This window comes from Halichoerus grypus, chromosome 2, assembly GCF_964656455.1.
Source record: "Halichoerus grypus chromosome 2, mHalGry1.hap1.1, whole genome shotgun sequence".
NCBI classification, from domain to species: Eukaryota; Metazoa; Chordata; class Mammalia; order Carnivora; family Phocidae; genus Halichoerus; species Halichoerus grypus.
In genome coordinates, this window is record NC_135713.1 from 102,726,941 (window position 1) to 102,744,704 (window position 17,764).

The 17,764-nt window shown below is 37.0% G+C and overlaps 1 protein-coding gene across 4 annotated transcripts in view; it reads right to left on the reverse strand.

Annotated features, from left to right (window-relative positions):
- Positions 1–10,267: 10,267 nt before the first annotated feature.
- The window catches only part of SREK1 (splicing regulatory glutamic acid and lysine rich protein 1), a 41,076-nt gene continuing 33,579 nt past the window's right edge, over positions 10,268–17,764 (reverse strand). For 3 of the 4 annotated variants that reach the window (XM_078067264.1, XM_078067266.1, XM_078067267.1), the window contains exons 11-12: positions 13,805–13,949; positions 10,268–12,234 (exon numbers count right to left, since the gene is read on the reverse strand). In XM_078067264.1, the coding sequence (XP_077923390.1) occupies positions 12,085–12,234; positions 13,805–13,949 (295 nt within the window). In that variant the 3' untranslated portion in view covers positions 10,268–12,084. The remainder of the gene's footprint in view (positions 12,235–13,804; positions 13,950–17,764) is intronic. The other variant, XM_078067265.1, reaches the window with a different exon arrangement.

Consider the following 17,764-nt stretch of genomic DNA (forward strand, 5'->3'; position numbering starts at 1 on the left):
GTGACGCCCTGCACCCCACTCTCACCTAACTCAAAGAGCCCCACAGGAAGGGAAAGTAGCTAAGGACTTCCTGCAGTGTCTCTGTAGTTTCATAGAAGTAGTCAGGTTGCATGCTGGGGTAGGTAGGATTACATCCCCCGAAAAGATATGTTCATTTCCTAACCCCTGGTACCTGTGGGTGTGACCTTAGTCATAAATAGAGTGGCTGCAGATATAATTAGTTAAGATGAGGTCATACTGGACTAATAATGACCCTTAATCCAATATGACTAGTGTCCTCAAAAGAGGAGACTCGGGACACATAGACGGAGAACGCCAGGACAACAGGACAGCGACTGGAGCGGTGCACCATCAGCCAAGGGAGCCGAGGATTACCAGCAGCTCCAGAAGCTAAAAGAAAGGCACGGGACAGGTTCTCCCCTGAAGGCTGCACACACAGCATGGTGCTTCAACACCTTGACCTCAGACTTTCAGCCTCTGAACTACAACTCTCAGAGGATGAATTTCTGTTGCTTTGAGCCATCCCGGTTTGTGGTGGTTGTCTCTTGCTTGAGGAAAGTGAGGAGAGGATAGTAATTTCTAAAATAAAATGTAGCTCGTTTTGTGGATTTTAAGAAGAGTAATTAGTCAGAAGTGAAGCTAGGCCCAATATAGGATTTGGAGAACCTGGAGATGATTTCTAACGCGGGTTTTCTTCCCCGAAGGTAAAAACTCTCACCCAAACTCTACTATCTCATCCAAACCGATGTTACCCCAACCCCTGAAGCAAAAAATAAGACATTTAATTCTTTAAGCAATTAAATTCCTCATTAAACTTTTGCCACCTGACCTGAAAGAACAGAAAATCCTATTAACAGTGATGCTAGATGTTCTCATTGTTTAATAGCTGTAGTACTTTTAGAAGTCAGGTACTGATAATGAAGTTACATCAGCCTTTTAGGACATCTCTGAACACAAATTGCATTAACTCGCAAGTCTCAGTTGGTTCATCAAGAGTAATGGAATTATTACTGCCAGAAGCCACGATTCCACGGAAATGAAAATTGTATCTTTCCAAACACTATAAATGATGATGCTTGGCAGTCTTGTACTCATTGAATCAGAAAACTTATCTTTTTATCTGCATTTTTGAGATAGGTTTTAATGTAAGCAGCATTTTGGAGGGGAAAAAAAACTAACCAAAATTTAATTTAAAATAGTAGTTAAATATCAGCTAGGAAATTACTGATGGTCAAGTATTGGGTCATTCAGGCCCTTGGTCCAGTCTTGCTGCTTACCCCTGGTGAATGTGGGGCTACTCACTTCCTCTGAGCTTTGGGATCCTCATCCATTGAAGAGCAAGAAGGGAAGAACTCGATCATTTCCCAAATCCTTTCAAGCTCTAAAATAATGTTGTATGTGGACATTTCCTTATTCCTCTGCAGCTCAGGATTTCATAGTTAGGCTTTCTGACTCTTTTGAGCCAACAAAAGTTTCACTGATCTCAGTGCCCGTACCTGCTGAACAAGCCAGTGAGATGTTGTGGCTGGAAGGAGACTTGTTGAGGCTGCCTCCCATCACTGGGACCCCACAGACAAGTGTGCAGTCTGTTCATGGCACAAGAATGCCCAGTCTGGGAGACAAGGGAGACTGAACTCGTCCGAGCTCCACTTGCCAAGCCAAGCGCCTGTGAGTTTGCATCTCTCAGGGGCGGCACCTTTTCCTAATCCACAGAAAGGCACCAAAGAGACTCACAGCAGCCCTGCGTCACCTCCCTGGATTTCATAGTTTCTATGGAGAAGCTGCCAGATTCTTTTCTTGTTTCAGAGAAAGCAGTTACAGAATATAATTACTATTGCTATTAATGTATGACTGTTTATTATCACTTATTCTTACGAACTGATAAAGAGCCTATATGCACATTAAACTAGAGAACTCTGAAACCAAACAGACTGGCTATAGAATTTCAAAATTCCAGTCCTCCTTTTATCACTATACTCTGTACATGACAACAATCGAAGTTGCCAGTTGTAACTCAGTCAGTTTCATGATTTGTTTTACAATCACATGATCCTGAGTAGGGTGTGTATCACTTTAACCCCTATCCAAGTTTCTGATATTAGCTTGCTCTCACACCATGCAATTAGTAGGAGCTTAAAGTTGGGACAACAAAGATAAAAGCATGCACCACAGATTCAGCTCATGGGATAATGTGAGACCTCTCCCAGGCCCCCCACGCCACCCCATCTGTTCCTGGGCCAACTGGGACTCCAGGCTGCCTGACCCTGGAGGCACAGGAGATCCACTGGGTCCAAGCTCCTGGCTGAGTGGCTTCGTGGAATCTTCAAGCAAATGAGCTTTTATGATCTATCAAGAAATCAGTCTTTGCAAATACTACCTCTTTCATTGGTTGTCACTGGCCACACTGCACTTGGCAACAGTCTAATGAGCCTGGAATGAAGCCTCCATCCTTCCAGATCTTGTCCTTCTTCTCTTAAAGAGGCCCTAAGATGGATTTACTGTAAAGTTTAAGCCTCAAGACTCACTGCTTGCATGGATCTTTTCCAAGACTTTTAATCAATTTTTTTTTGAGAATACACAGAATCAGCAAAAAGTATGCAGCCAAATAAGTCGGTTAGAAAGGCTAACAGCAGACTTCCCACTTTTATATGCTTAAATTACCTTCATATTTTAACATGTAAAATAGACATGGAAGATATAAAAAATTATAAACTGAACTTCTAGAGCTATAAAATACAGTATTGAGATTATTTTTATTATTATTTTTAAAGATTTTATTTATTTGAGAGAGAGAGAGAGCAAGCGCACACACAAGCAGGAGGAGCGGCAGGCAGAAGGAGAGGGAGAAGCAGGCTTCCCGCTGAGCAGGGAGCCCGATGCGGGGCTCAATCCCAGGACCCTGGGATCATGACCTGAGCCGAAGGCAGACGCTTAACGACTGAGCCACCAGGCACCCTTGAGATTATTTTTTAAAAGATATACTTAGGGGCACCTGGGTGGCACAGTTGATTAAACATCCAACTCCTGCTTTCAACTCAGTCCGTGATCTCAGGGTTGTGGGATCAAGCCCCATGTCGGGCCCCATGATCAGCATAGTCTGCTTGAGTTTCTCTCTGTCTCCCCCTGCCCCACCCCCGCTCTCTATCTCAAATAAATAAAAAAGATAGACAAAATCAACAGATTAGACTCTACAGAAGAAAATATTAATCTCAGAGATAGAGCAAGAGAACTTTCCAAAGTGAGACATATACACACAAAGCTGAAAAAAAGAGACTGAGTAAGCTGTGGCACAACTTCAAGTGACAATATGCATTAATAGGAGACTACAAAGTGGGGAGAAAGAAAACACATGAAGAAATAATAATTGGAAATTTTCAAAATTTAACAAAAACTCAAAACATACAGACCCAAGAAGCTCAAGGAACCACAAACACTGAAACATAAATAAAACAATACCAAGACCTATCAAATTAATTAAAACCAATGAAGGGAGTTAATCTTAAAAGTGGTCACAAGAAGGGGTGACTGGCTGGCTCAGTCAGAAGAGCATGTGACTTTTTTTTTCCTTTTTTTTATTTAGGAAGGTAATGAGGGGGAGGATGGACAGAGGGAGAGGGAGAAACAGAGAATCTTTTTGTTTTTTTAAGATTTTATTTATTTGACAGAGAGACACAGTGAAAGAGGGAACACAAGCAGGGGGAGTCGGAGAGCCACCCAGGCACCCAGAAACAGAGAATCTTAGGCTCCATACCCAGCACAGAGCCCGATACAGGGCTCAGTCTCACAACCCTGAGATCATGACCTGAGCCAAAGTCAAGAGTCAGACACCTAGCCAACTGAGCCACCCAGACGCCCCTAGAGCATGTGACTCTTGATCTTGGGGTCAAGAGTTTGAGCCCTACATTGGGTAGAGAGATAACTTAAAAATATATAAACTTAGGGGTGCTTGGGTGGCTCAGTTGGTTAATCATTTGCCTTCGGCTCTGGTCATGATCCCAGGGTCCTGGCACCGAGTCCCTCATCAGGCTTCCTGCTCAGCAGGGAGTCTGCTTCTCCCTCTCCCTCTGCCACGCCCCCTGCTTGTGTTCTCTGTCAAATGAATAAATAAAATCTTTTAAAAATAAACAAACTTAGGGGAAAAAAGTCATCACAAGAAAAAGACCACATACCGTGTAGAGGAACAATAATAAGAATGATAGCAGATCCATTTGCAACGACAAGGATGGAGTTAAATATGCTAAGAAAAATAAGTCAAAGACAAATACCAGGCGCCTGGGTGGCTCAGTCGTTAAGCGTCTGCCTTCGGCTCAGGTCATGATCCCAGGGTCCTGGGATCGAGCCCCCAGTCGGGCTCCCTGCTCCGCGGGAAGCCTGCTGCTCCCTCTCCCACCCCCCACCCCCGCTGCTTGTGTTCTTGCTCTCGCTGTCAAATAAACAAACAAAATCTTAAAAAAAAAAAAATCAAAAAATAAAAGTACTGAAAGGGAAAAAATGTCAATGTAGAAGTCTATACGCAGCAAAATATCTTTAAAATATTAAGTTGAAATAAATATTTCAGCCTGGAAAAAGTGAAAGAATCCATTACCAACAGACCTGAACTGTAAGAAACGTTAAAGGATGTCTTTAGGCAGAAGGAAAATAGAACCAAGGAGAAATCTGGATCTACACAAAGAAATGAAGAACACCTTAAATTGTAAATATATGGGTAAATATATGAGACTTTTTCCTTCTTCTTCAAAATCTCTTTAAAGCCATTTAAGCAAAAATGGTGTACTGTGGGGACTTTTAACAAATATAAGTAAAATGTATGACAAAAATAGCACAGTCTGGGACGCCTGGGTGGCTCAGTCGGTTAAGCGTCTGCCTTCAGCTCATGGCATGACCCCAGGGTCCTAGGATCGCGTCCCACATCGGGCTCTTGCTCGGTGGGAACCTGCCTCTCCCTCTGCCTGCTCTGCCTGCCGCTTCCCCTGCTTGTGCTCACTCTGACAAAATCTTTTTTAAAAAAATAGCACAAACTGGGAGTAGGAAAAATATTATTACTGTAAAGTTCTTACACTATAAATGAAGTGGTATATTACTTAAGACTAGAATGTGATGAAAATTCATACACAATAGGGGATGCCTGGGTGGCTTAGTCGGTTAAGCATCTGCCTTTGGCTCAGGTCATGGTCTCCAGGTCCTGGGATTGAGTCCCCAAGTCAGTCTCCCTGCTCAGTGGGGAGTCTGCATCTGCCTCTCCCTCTGCCGCTCCCCACCCCCCCCAAACTCATTCTCGCTCTTGCTCACTCTCTCAAAAAAATTAAAAAAATAAAGAAATTTACATACAATAAACCCTAAAAACACTTAAAATTTAAAACAAAGTATTATAGCCAAGAAGCCAACAAAGAGGAGGAAATGGAATAATAAACAAGTATTCAAAAGAAGGCAGATAAAAAGGGAGACAAAACTCAAGATGGTAGATTTAAACACAATGACATCAATATTCACATTCAATGCAACTGGTCTTAACACTCCCAACTAAGGCATAGGTTGGCAGACTGGATTTAAAAAAGGCAAAACCAAACTGTATGCTGCCCACAAGATGGACACTTTAAATATGAAAAATACAAAAAAGTCTCAAGTAAAAGGGGAAGATAATACTATGTTAATATCTGGGTTTTTTTAAGTTTTTAAGTGGACTGCTAGTATTAACATAAACTTTTAAAGCAAAAAATATTATCAGGAATTAAAAGGGTAATTAAATAATGATATGAATGAATGTCAATTCAACATGAGGACATAACAATCCTAAACATTAATGAACTATTAACAGTTTCAAAATACATAAAGCAAAACCAGTCAGAACTAAAATGAAAAATAGACAAAATCCACAATCTACCTGGGGATTTCAAGACCCCAACATTAAATGATAGCAATGACAGCCAGAAAATCAGTAAGGATATAGAACTTGAACACCACCATCAGCCAACACGACTTAATTGGCATTACAGATTATTTCACTCAACAGAGCCAGAAGATATATTCTTTTCAGGTGAATATGGAACACTTATGAAGATGTATCATGAACCATAAAGCAACTCTTAGAAAATTTTTTAAAAGGAATCAAATCATACAAACTATTTACTAACCAAAATGGAATTAGAAGTCAGCAAAAGATCTTTGGACACTAAATATTTGCCCAAATATTTGGACACTAAATAACACACACTGAAAATAACCCATGGATCAAAGACAATGCCAAATGGAGAATTTGAAGTTTTGAACTGAATGAAAACAAAGATACATTATCAAAATTTGTTGGAATGAAGCTAAAGCAGTGCCTAATTAGAAGGAAATTCATAGCATTAAAATACCAGTATCAGAAAAGAATTGCCTCAAATCAGTGACTCCAGCTCACACTTTAAACTAGAAAAAGAGCAAACTACACCTGAAATAAGCAGAATAATAAAGAGCAGAAACTGGTGAAATAAAAAGCAGAAAAACAACAGAGGAAATGATGATGGAAACAAAATCTGATTTGATTCCTTTTAAATCAATAAAATTGATTTTAAAAAAGACATGTTAGGGAGCCTGGGTGGCTCAGTCAGTTAAGCGTCTGCCTTCGGCTCAGGTCATGGTCCCAGGGTCCTAGGATCGAGCCCTGCATCAGGCTCCCTGCTCAGTGGGGAGCTCGCTTTTCTTTCTCCCCTCTGCTCATGCTCTCTTTTGCTCGCTCTCTCTCAAATAAATGGATAAAATATTGAAAAAAAAAAGGGCGCCTGGGTCACTCAGTTGGTTAAGCGACTGCCTTCGGCTCAGGTCATGATCCTGGAGTCCCAGGATCGAGTCCCACATCGGGCTCCCTGTTCAGCAGGGAGTCTGCTTCTCCCTCTGACCCTCCTCCCCTCATGCTCTCTCTCTCATTCTCTCTCTCAAATAAATAAAATCTTAAAAATAAAATAAAATAAAATAAAAAGACGGGGCGCCTGGGTGGCTCAGTCAGTTAAGCATCTGCCTTCTGCTCAGGTCATGATCCCAGGGTTCTGGGATCAAGCCCCACATCGGGTTCCCTGCTCGGTGGGGAGTCTGCTTCTCCCTTTCACTCTCCCTCTGTGCTCTCATGCTAATAAATAAAATCTAAAAAAAATAAAATATAAAAAATTTAAAAAAGATGTTAACATTAGGATTGAGAGAAAATATCACTACGTATCTTACTTTATTAAAATACAAGGGGAAAAAATACAAGCGAGTTTCCAACTTATGCCAATAGATTTGACAACAAATTCCTTTGAAGATGCACAACCCCAAAGCTTACTCAAGAATAAATAACATGAATAACCCTTAATCTATTTTTAATATTGATTTGTAATGTGAGAAGGAAATTCCAGACTCAGGTTTGCTTTGTTATGAAATTCTACCTAACACTAATGGAAGAAGTAATGACAATATGATACCCGGTCCTTCAGAAAACTGAGGAGGAGGGAGTTAACACTTACCCAAATAACCTGTGAGGCCAGCATGACCTTTATAAACTCAAACCAGAAATACATGACAAAACCCTGGAAGAGCTTATCACCACCTTTCTGTTATTTTAAAAAAGCCATAAATATGTCAATGTCTCAGAAACAGGTGAAATTACTACTCAACAGTGGCAAGATTTGAAGATTTTCATTTTATTAAAAATATAGCAACACAATAGCAGCATCATTTGATAAATCTTTACTAGTACCACTTAGAAGTAGTCCTACTCACATAAATATACACCACCTAATGCAGCATCTTTATGTTTACATTTTAAACTCTTCCCTTAATAATCATAGCATTATGTAAAGAACACTATTGTTAAGATTCAGGAGAGTAATATTTAACTGTTAAACGAACTACCTACACAACTACACAATACACCCAAATGTCATCTTCTGTGGAAATCGGGGAGTTCTGTAGATTGTTCCCCAAGTCTGCTGCCTGCCATGCAACCTCAGGTTGGTAGAACTCCATACCCTCAACTCTTAATTCCTTCAGTATGATTTTCATAAATTTCAACTTGTACATATAGTCAAGAAATTATCTATCTAGCAAATAAAAGTTAATCAGGAGTGGAGCAAACTGTATTATTCCATTCCAATCCCAGGAAAATAAATCTTAGCAGTAAAATATGTGAAGTTTCCCAAAAGTTGGCAACTTTCAAAATTAAAATGTTAGCTAGATACAAAGTAAATTTAAAAATCAGGCAATAAACTAAACCCGTTTTTAAAAACAATATATTAAGTATTATATTAAATATAAAGTAAGTTTTAATAAATTGGTTGCTAGGAACTATAAAAATACCTTAAAATAGAATGGAAAGAAATCTAGTTATTACTTACTACCAACCTCAATAGGGACCAAAAATCATTAATAGCTCCAGCTTTCATTTTTAAAATAATGTATCAATCTTCAGGCAGAATCACCAATAGAACATTTAAGAAAAACAAATTCATCCACAAACCCAAAATTAAGTAGGGAAGTCAATTTGATTTTAAAAGACTTTATATTACATTATACTGGACTACCGCTTCCAGAAATGTAAATTAGCCCTTTTAAGAGCACTAACTTTTTAAATTTGAAAATAAACAATTTTAAATGAGTATTACACTAGTTAAATAAATGTAAGAATACTAAGTATGTGTGAAAATTAAAAAATATCTAAACACATAAAGAACATATTTTGTGGAAATGGCTCTACTTCATAACCCGCCCAGTTAAAATCAGATATTATCTTTTAGTGAAAATATAATGACTCACTGAAATGTTAAGTTATTCAATGCATCCCTCCAAAAGGACTCATTTTAATAGCTAATTCAACTACTAAAAAAAGACATTTAAATCAAATCATATTATTTCTAATAGATTTTTTAAATGTTTAAAAGCCTGTTACTACATATTATAATTCTTAAAATTAATAATCTTCAGAGCTGACTTGGATTAAGGGTTTAAGTTTTAAGATAAAGACAGCAACATATATATAGGAATGAATGAGGTCCTGGAAGTAGCTAGTATCACAAATGAAGTTATTTTCTTCACAAAAAAGGATTCTAAATATGAGTTCTTATTTTTGAGCATTTCAAAATTTAAGTCTCTGACATTTCTGAAGATCAACATAGCATATATAGACTAACCTCCTGAATGTAAGAAATCTGAACAAAATCACAAGCTGATTAGTGTTTGCAATTATAAATTAATTAGATTAGATGGAGAATAATGAGACAATTGCAGAAGTTAAGGATTTATACTTCTTTTCACATACGAAACTAGCCAGCTTATTATGAAGGCCCATCTTAATATAAATAATTCATTACGCATTGCTGAAAAGAAAGAACAAGAGGATCAACAGAATTTGTCTAAAATGATGAAAAGCAACACAATTAAGGAACAGAATGTACTCTGTATAATCAAGCTAAAAAAGATAATTATAAAGGGATCACATATAAAATGGCTATCTTCTTTGCCTTACCTCAAGTTTTCCTGACAACATCTACCTGGGTTGAAAAAGAATAGCCTTAAAGAAAAAAACAAAATGCCTTAAAAGAAAGTAACAAATAAATGGAAACCTACCAGGCTCCTATAAGTGAACAAAGAAAAAATGTCTTTCTCTCTCTCTCTCTCTCAATCTCTCTCTCACACACACACACACACACACACACGCATACTCACACTCACTCCAATACCTCCAGGCCCTAAAAAGTTTTGCTTCCATAAGCCCATTTAAGAACATTTTTTCACTTCGTCTGGATCTCTTGTATTCCTATTCAGGTCCAACTTTCATGTATCAGTCTTTCAAAAGAAGTATCATTATTTTAAAGCTGAATATCACCAACAGGAAAAATAATCAGCAGGAAGAACCAAATTAAGTGTGTTAACTGCCAACACAGAAAACATTAAGAGTCCAGAGTACAAGAAATAACTCAAACTTTAAATGATTGTTTTATAGACACCACACATTCATTCTCCATGTCGAAACAATCTCTATGCCAACTAAAACATGATAAACTAAGATGCTGTTTTGAAATGCATAAACAAATACTTTCCTCTAAAATACTTAGCTTTATTAGAGAAATGGTACTAAAAATAACAAAGATTCAAACATTTGCTCTATTCTACTTACATATTATAAATAAGACAATTGTTGATGCAAGACACACACTCCTTCACAATCTTTCCATATGCACCCAAGCATTCTTGTATCAGAATAAGCTGTTTACCAGCCAACCGTATGTGGTTGAATGATTAAAATGACCATCTATACTTTACATAGTAAAGCATTTTCAAAAATTTTAATGTACACAGTGACAAAAAGGAAAAAAAAACACAGTAATTCTGAACACATGAAAGAGTAATTAAGCAGCTTCATAATCAAACCAGGCTTCATTGCAATAAGGGCAATTCTTTCCATTCTCTACCAAATACTTAAGTTTCAATAGTATTAACATTAAAAGAAAACTCAAGTTGAAACCAAGTAACAGATGAGCTACTCAGCTTTTTAAATCTATAAGTAATTCTTCCCATGAGGTAAGGCAACGGAGTAATCTGATTGTATTAGACTGCATTAAAATAATTATACTTGATTTTTTTAATAACATGCTAATTAAAAGGTATAACTTTGGGGGAACAAAACAATAATGAAAAGATTTCTGAAACTATGAGTTATGGCTTTGGGGGAAAATATTAGCAATGTTGTCATTTTACTACTTGTTACTTCCTGCAGAAAGCGAGCCTAAGAGTAACGGATGACCTATATTTTAAACTCAAGTAAACATATCCTTAAAACAAATAACCTCACGTGTTCTCCTTTACATAGAATTTCTGCACATCATTTATGAGAAGATAATTAAGAGGTAATAATTAAGGCCATCCAATGGAGACAACGAAAGTGTTTGCTTTGATTTAAGTCAAGTAAGAACATGCTTCATTTTCAATTATCACAGTATAAAACTGATGGTCCCAAAACTGCACGGTTGTTTTAAGCTCTAAAGTCATTCTTGAAAACAGGACTTCCCTCACGTTAGGTGAACTATGTAAGAAGCTCTTCTGACTACCACTCGCACACTTCTCTCTGGGAGTGAATGGAATATCCATCTGCATTCCCTATGAACTGAGAATGACTAGCACATATAAAACTCTAGAAAACAGCATACCACATTGTAGAAGGCACTAAAGCTTCAGCTTGTGCTCCCATAGCCCACTCTGAAAACCCAGTTTTCTTCTCGTAACGGCACCTCTGCCACCCACAGCTGACAACACACACTGCAATGCTATTCCTGATAAGCTCGGAAATGTCAACAAAGTTCAAAAAGAAACGCTGACTTTGTGGGGAGACCCAATGACTCTAAACACCGAATACTAATACGTTATTATTAGTATTCGACATGGGTGCTCTTCCTTTTGAAAGAGAACAGGAGCATGCATTGTCAGTTGTTTGTTAAACCACTTAGTTAAGCAATTTTAGTCTGTAAAACTATTTTAACAACAAAAAAAAACTGTTGTCCTAAACAGTGAGCAAAAGAAAACACAATAGTGAGAATTTAACACAATCACCGTAAATCCTGTGAAGTAAATGTTTAAAACTTCTTACATACTCTGCACTTACAAGGGTGTGTATATATTTGCACCGATTTCAAGCACATCATCAAATCCGTATATACTGAAATTTAAAAAGAAAAAAAAAGTAAAACAATACAAAATTCAGCAACTACCATTTTTTAAAAGAGCCTCCAATGCTTATCTCCAGTCTTTATGGATAGTACAAATTTGGATTTTGATGTCCCATTTATTTGTAATAGTTCTTGGCAAACACTAACAAACCACATGACAAGTGTGTCAGCCACCATGGAAATGCACAGATTCTAGAAGATGAGTTTGGGTAACACGTGTTATTTTCACGATGTCCATGCTTTATGTTCTTACTCCGTAACAAGATGGCCACAAAGTCACCTAACAACTAGAAAAGCTGTTAGTCTGTATCTTTATGCTCAACTGGATTTCTTCACTGTTTAACATCTTGTCGAGAGAATCAAAAGCTTTGGATTTTATTCCAGCATGTGTTCAGAGGTGCATTTGTCAGTCCTATACTGCTTCTGTTTTGGTAGAGAGGTTTTCTTCATTTGGCTGACAATTCCCATTTTGCTGTACTTTGTTTTCCTCAGTCCTTGGTGCGTCCTTGTCATCTACTTCTTTGCCCACGCTTGAATCTGGTTCTTTATTGTGTTCCTTCTCCTACAATGAATATTAAGCCACACATTTAATATTTTTCTCAAGAGTTGCGTACTATTACATCTGGTATGGCTAAAATACATACTCTGTCAACTTAGTACGAGTAGGTATTTTCTCTCATTACCTTATCATATAAATAAGATATGCAAACATGTATCAGTATGTCCTCTGTACCTCTCATAAAAGACGGAAATTGTAAATTAGAATAAAACAGTCAAAAAGAAAGTCTAAGAAGTGTTTAATAAATGTTACTGAACTGAAAAAGTAGAACAATCTGCTGAAAGAGCTGAATTGCTCCCAAAGATGCCAGGATACATTTGTAATCTGGATACCAAAGCAGCAGAATTCAGAGGATGTAGAAAAAGGAATCACTACTCGTCCTAGCAAAGACTGCTCAAGAACAGTCCAATTCTGCCCTCAGCTTAAAGAAGAATTAAATGAGAACATATGGAAAAATGCCAGACACACACAGTAATGCTCAAGAGACATTATCAATGTTACTGACGATGATGATAAACCCCTACCAATATGAGAGTAAATAAAATTATAAGATGAAATCATAATTGATTTCCAAATACAAATACACTTACTGGAATAACAAAGCAATTAATGTAATTTATAAGTAGTTAAATATTTATCTCAAAAAACACCCTTACTTGGTGGAATTTGGTTTTCCATTAATTATTCTAATTCAACAAACCTACTAATTACAGTATATGTTACAAAACCAATGATGAAAAAAAAGGGGGGGCGCCTGGGTGGCTCAGTCATTAAGCGTCTGCCTTCGGCTCAGGTCATGATCCCAGGGTCCTGGGATCAAGCCCCGCCATCGGGCTCCCTGCTCCGTGGGAAGCCTGCTTCTCCCTCTCCCACTCCCCCCGCTTGTGTTCCCTCTCTCGCTGTCTCTCTGTCAAATAAATAACTAAAAATCTTAAAAAAAAAAAAAAAACAACCAATGACGACAGAACTTTTGACAAATTTGCTGAAACAAATCTATTTCAGGAATATATATATACATACATACATATATATATATATATATAAGAAAATAACCTCAACCAGAAATCTTCGTATAAAATCAAATACATGTTATGTGTAAACAGTCTTATTGTATGCCATCCTTGGACTCCCTAAAGTAAGGAATGCATTTGTCTGAGTTTCAGTTAGCTCTTACCCCATCCCTTCAAAAATCCAGCTTAAAAAAGTTACCAGTGGAACAAATATTAAAGGACACCAAAAACATACAAGATCCCACAGCCCTCAAAAAGGTTTTGCTCTAAATCTAGTTCTATGTAGGGGCGCCTGGGTGGCTCAGTTGTTAAGCGTCTGCCTTCGGCTCAGGTCATGATCCCAGGGTCCAGGGATTGAGCCCCGCATCGGGCTCCCTGCTCGGCGGGAAGCCTGCTTCTCCCTCTCCCACTCCCCCTGCTTGTGTTCCCTCTCTCGCTGTGTCTCGCTGTGTCAAAGAAACAAAATCTTTAAAAAAAATAAAAATAAAAAAAATAAATCTATGTAAAAAACAATCTCAATTATTAATTTTTTAAAGCCTAAACAATGAATGACTGCTACTTACTTTAAGTGAAGTATTGTTCTTCTCCAACTTTTCCTTTCCATCTCGGTCATTAGAACTCTTTCTTGTAGAGCTTGAACGTTCTCTCTCTCTTCTTTCACTAATGTGGTCCCTTTCTTTTTCTCTCTTTTTATCCTTCTTATTTCTGCTATAAGAACAGTGATAATATGCCAGGTAACTTCTAAGAAATTAAAGACCTACTATGTTGTTGACAAAACAGTCTTATCTAACACTAATGCAAATGTAATCTGGTTTGACCAAGTAACATAAACAGTCCTATAGCCCCACCTGCTCCACCCCATACCCCAATTAGTTTTTTAAAGATGCCCAAGTCTTTTTTTGTAGAGGCCACCATGTGTTCACAAAAAACACAATTTGGTATTTTCAATTTATTTGTTCAAGATTTATTTATCAATCTCAACTGTAATGAGATTAAAATAAAACCAAATATATGGGTTTTTTACCCACCTTTTGAAAGCAAAAAATGAGTAAGCAGAAAGAAATGAAAAGGATAAAGAATTAGAGGTGGTTCCCAGGGAGGACTGAATGACCGAGTACCAGCAAAACTTGAATTTCAAATAACCAGTGCTACTGCCCTTGTCATTCACCATTACAAACAAGTCACACCAATTCAAATCAAAAGTTAAGAGAAGACTACACGAACAAGTTCCACTGATAAAAACAATATACCTTTAGAATTAGAGGGAAAAAACAATGCATTTCCGATCAGAAGCATAAGCTGCCTTTCTACTTTAAAAAGTTAGCCTTAACGTGGAATTCTAAGCTTTTTTCTCTTAATGAATGATTCAAAAATAAAGACAAAGACCAAGAAAACAAATAAAGAAACTGAGCAAAAAGACCTAAGAACATATGAAAATTTAGTATAACAAAGGTGGCATCTCAAATCATTGAGGAAAACATGACCTTTTATAAATAAAAGGTATGGAGACAACTGGATTATTATTTGGTAAGTGATAAAACTTGATCAATATCTCATATCTCATTCCACAACATATAAATAAGTCCAAATGGATGAGAGACCTAAATTCTTAAAATAAAATACAAGTGCTAAAAAAAAACATGGGTAAATTTCTTTACTATCTGGGTTTTGAAAAGAAAGATTTTTTAACCTAACTAAAAATCAGGTACAATAAAAGACTGATAAATTTGCCTACATAAACCTTGCAGGGAAAAAAAAAAGACATTACCATATTCAAAAGAGAAATGACATATTTGCAACATATGTGTGCATCTTTCTACATAATTTTTAAATGTCAAGGGAACAATCACATCAAACTGAGTAAAATTCTTAGGAATAAATTTAACCAAGGAGGCAAAAAATTTGCTGAAAAAGATGAAGACAAATAAATAGAAAGACATCCAGGCTTATGGATTGAAGACTTAAATATTGTTAAAATGGCAATACTATCCAAAGCCACCTAGAGGTTGAATGCAACCCCTATCAAAATCCCATTGTTGTTATTGCAGAAATACAAAACCCCATCCTAAAATGCATATAGAATCTTGAAGGATATCAAATAGCCAAAACAATCTTAAAAAGAACAAAGTTTGAAGGCACAGCATTCCCAATTTCAAAACTTACAAAAACAGCACAGTATTACATAAACAAAGAAAATAAACCAGTGGAATAGACCAGAAGACCCAGAAACAAACCCCCACATATATGATTCAAATGATTTCTGACAAGGATGCCATGACCCATTCAATGGGGAAAGGACAATCTTTTCAACAAACTGACACTGGGAAAACGATATCCACACTCACAAGAATGAAGTTGGACCATTATCTTATACCATATTAAAAAGTTAACTCAAAATGGATCAAAAACCTAAATATATATGCTAAAGCTATAAAATTCTTAGGAGAAAATCTTCATGACATTGCATTTGGCAATGTTTTAATAGGACACCAAAAGCACAGGCATCAAAAGGAAAAAACAGATAAATCTGACTTCATCAAAATTAAGAACTTTTGTGCAGGGGTGCCCGGGTGGCTCAGTCGTTAAGCGTCTGCCTTTGGCTCAGGTCATGATCCCAGGGTCCTGGGATCAAGCCCCACATCGGGCTCCCTGCTCAGCGGGAAGCCTGCTTCTCCCTCTCCCACTCTTGCTGTGTCTCCCTCTGTCAAATAAATAAATAAGATCTTTAAAAAAAAAAAAAAAAAGAACTTTTGTGCATCAAAGAATACTATCAAGAAAATGAGAAGCCAACCCACAAAACAAGAGAGATTATTTACAAATCAGAAATGCTCAAAAAACAGCAGTGGAAGTGTGGGGGAGGATCAGCCTTACTAAACATTAAAAAAATACTACACAATTTGAATAATAAAAAGCATGGAGCATTGGTACACGAATCATCAGTCAAACCAACCCAGCAGCAGCGAAGGCCCAGAAATAGACCCAAACACAAAAAGAAATATTTAGTACCTGAAAAGGCAATATAAGAAATCAATGTTAGAAAAATTGAGTTTTTAATAAATGATACTGATCAAAAGAAAAGCATACAGAAAAATAAAATTGGACCCACATGCCATACTGTAACATAAGGATGAACTCCTAATGGATCAAAGATTTTAATGCAATAAGTAAAACCATAGAAGTATAAGAAAAAACAAGGAGGGCATTCTATTATAATCTTGGAATAGAAAAGACCTTTCTAACTTTATATGACTCAAAATCCAGAAGTCATTAAAGAAAAAATTTGAGGGGCGCCTGGCTGGCTCAGTCAGTAGAGCATGTGACCCTCAATCTCAGGGTTTTGAGTTTGAGCTCCACACTGGATGTAGAGTTTAAAGAAAAAAAAAGAAAGAAAGAAAAAACTCGGGAAATTACTTAAAAAATCAAAATCCTTTGTAAAATCAAGTCTCATAATATTTTCTGAAAAGAAACAACAAAGTAAGAATGATACCTAGTATCAAATCACTAAAGAATAATCTCCCTAACACAACGCGCCTGGCTGGCTCAGAAGAGCATGCTACTCTTGATCTCAGGGTCGTGAGATCGAGCACCATGTTGGGGGTAGAGTTTACTAAAAAACAAAAAACAAACCAAAACAAAAACAAAAAAACAAAACTTAAAAAAAAAAAAGAATAATCACTCTAATACAAAAAGAACCCCTGGAAGTAAGAAAAACAAACAAAAAGCAGAGCCCACAAAGAAAAAAAAAAATGGGCAAAGCATACCAACAACTCACAGAAAAGGAAATACAAATGGCCTTCAAATATATGAAGAGAAGGTCACCTTCACTCCTAAGAGAAATGCAACTAAAATCACTATATACTGATACCATTTCTCATCTAGCAGACAGACAAAAATCACAACTGTAGTAACATGATATGGTGTAGCTGACAGAAAACACTCTCGTACACACCGGCTGAAGTGCAAATTGCTGCCAATCTTTACGGAGGGCAATAAAGAAACAACTCTCAAAATTATAAACACACTCTGACACAACAATACCACTTTTGGAATTTTCCCACACAGCTGCACACAACAAAGTTAAGTCTAAAGCTATTCATTACAGTATGGTCTAATTTATAATAGGAAAATTAAGCAAACCCATTCTACTGCAGGCTGGTTAAATAAACCAAGGTAGTGCCACACAATGGAAGTCCATGCAGTTCTAAAAAAAAGAATGAAGTGGCACTTGCTGATGAAAGCTCTCCAGGCAGTTGGGTGACAAAAAGCAAGGGCACAACAGTGTGTTTTTTGTGCTAACTTCTGCATAAGAAATATGAAAAGAAACTATAAATTTCGATCTCGTATATCTCTACACAAAACTGGAAGGATATACAATACAAAAAAGCTAAGTCACTACTTATGGACACACAGTAGATGAGTGCATGGATGAAGTGAAGACCTACAGAGGTAGAACTTTTTATACTGTTGGGATTTCTGAAACATGCAAATGTGTAACATATTACTCATTCAAAATATAAAGTTTA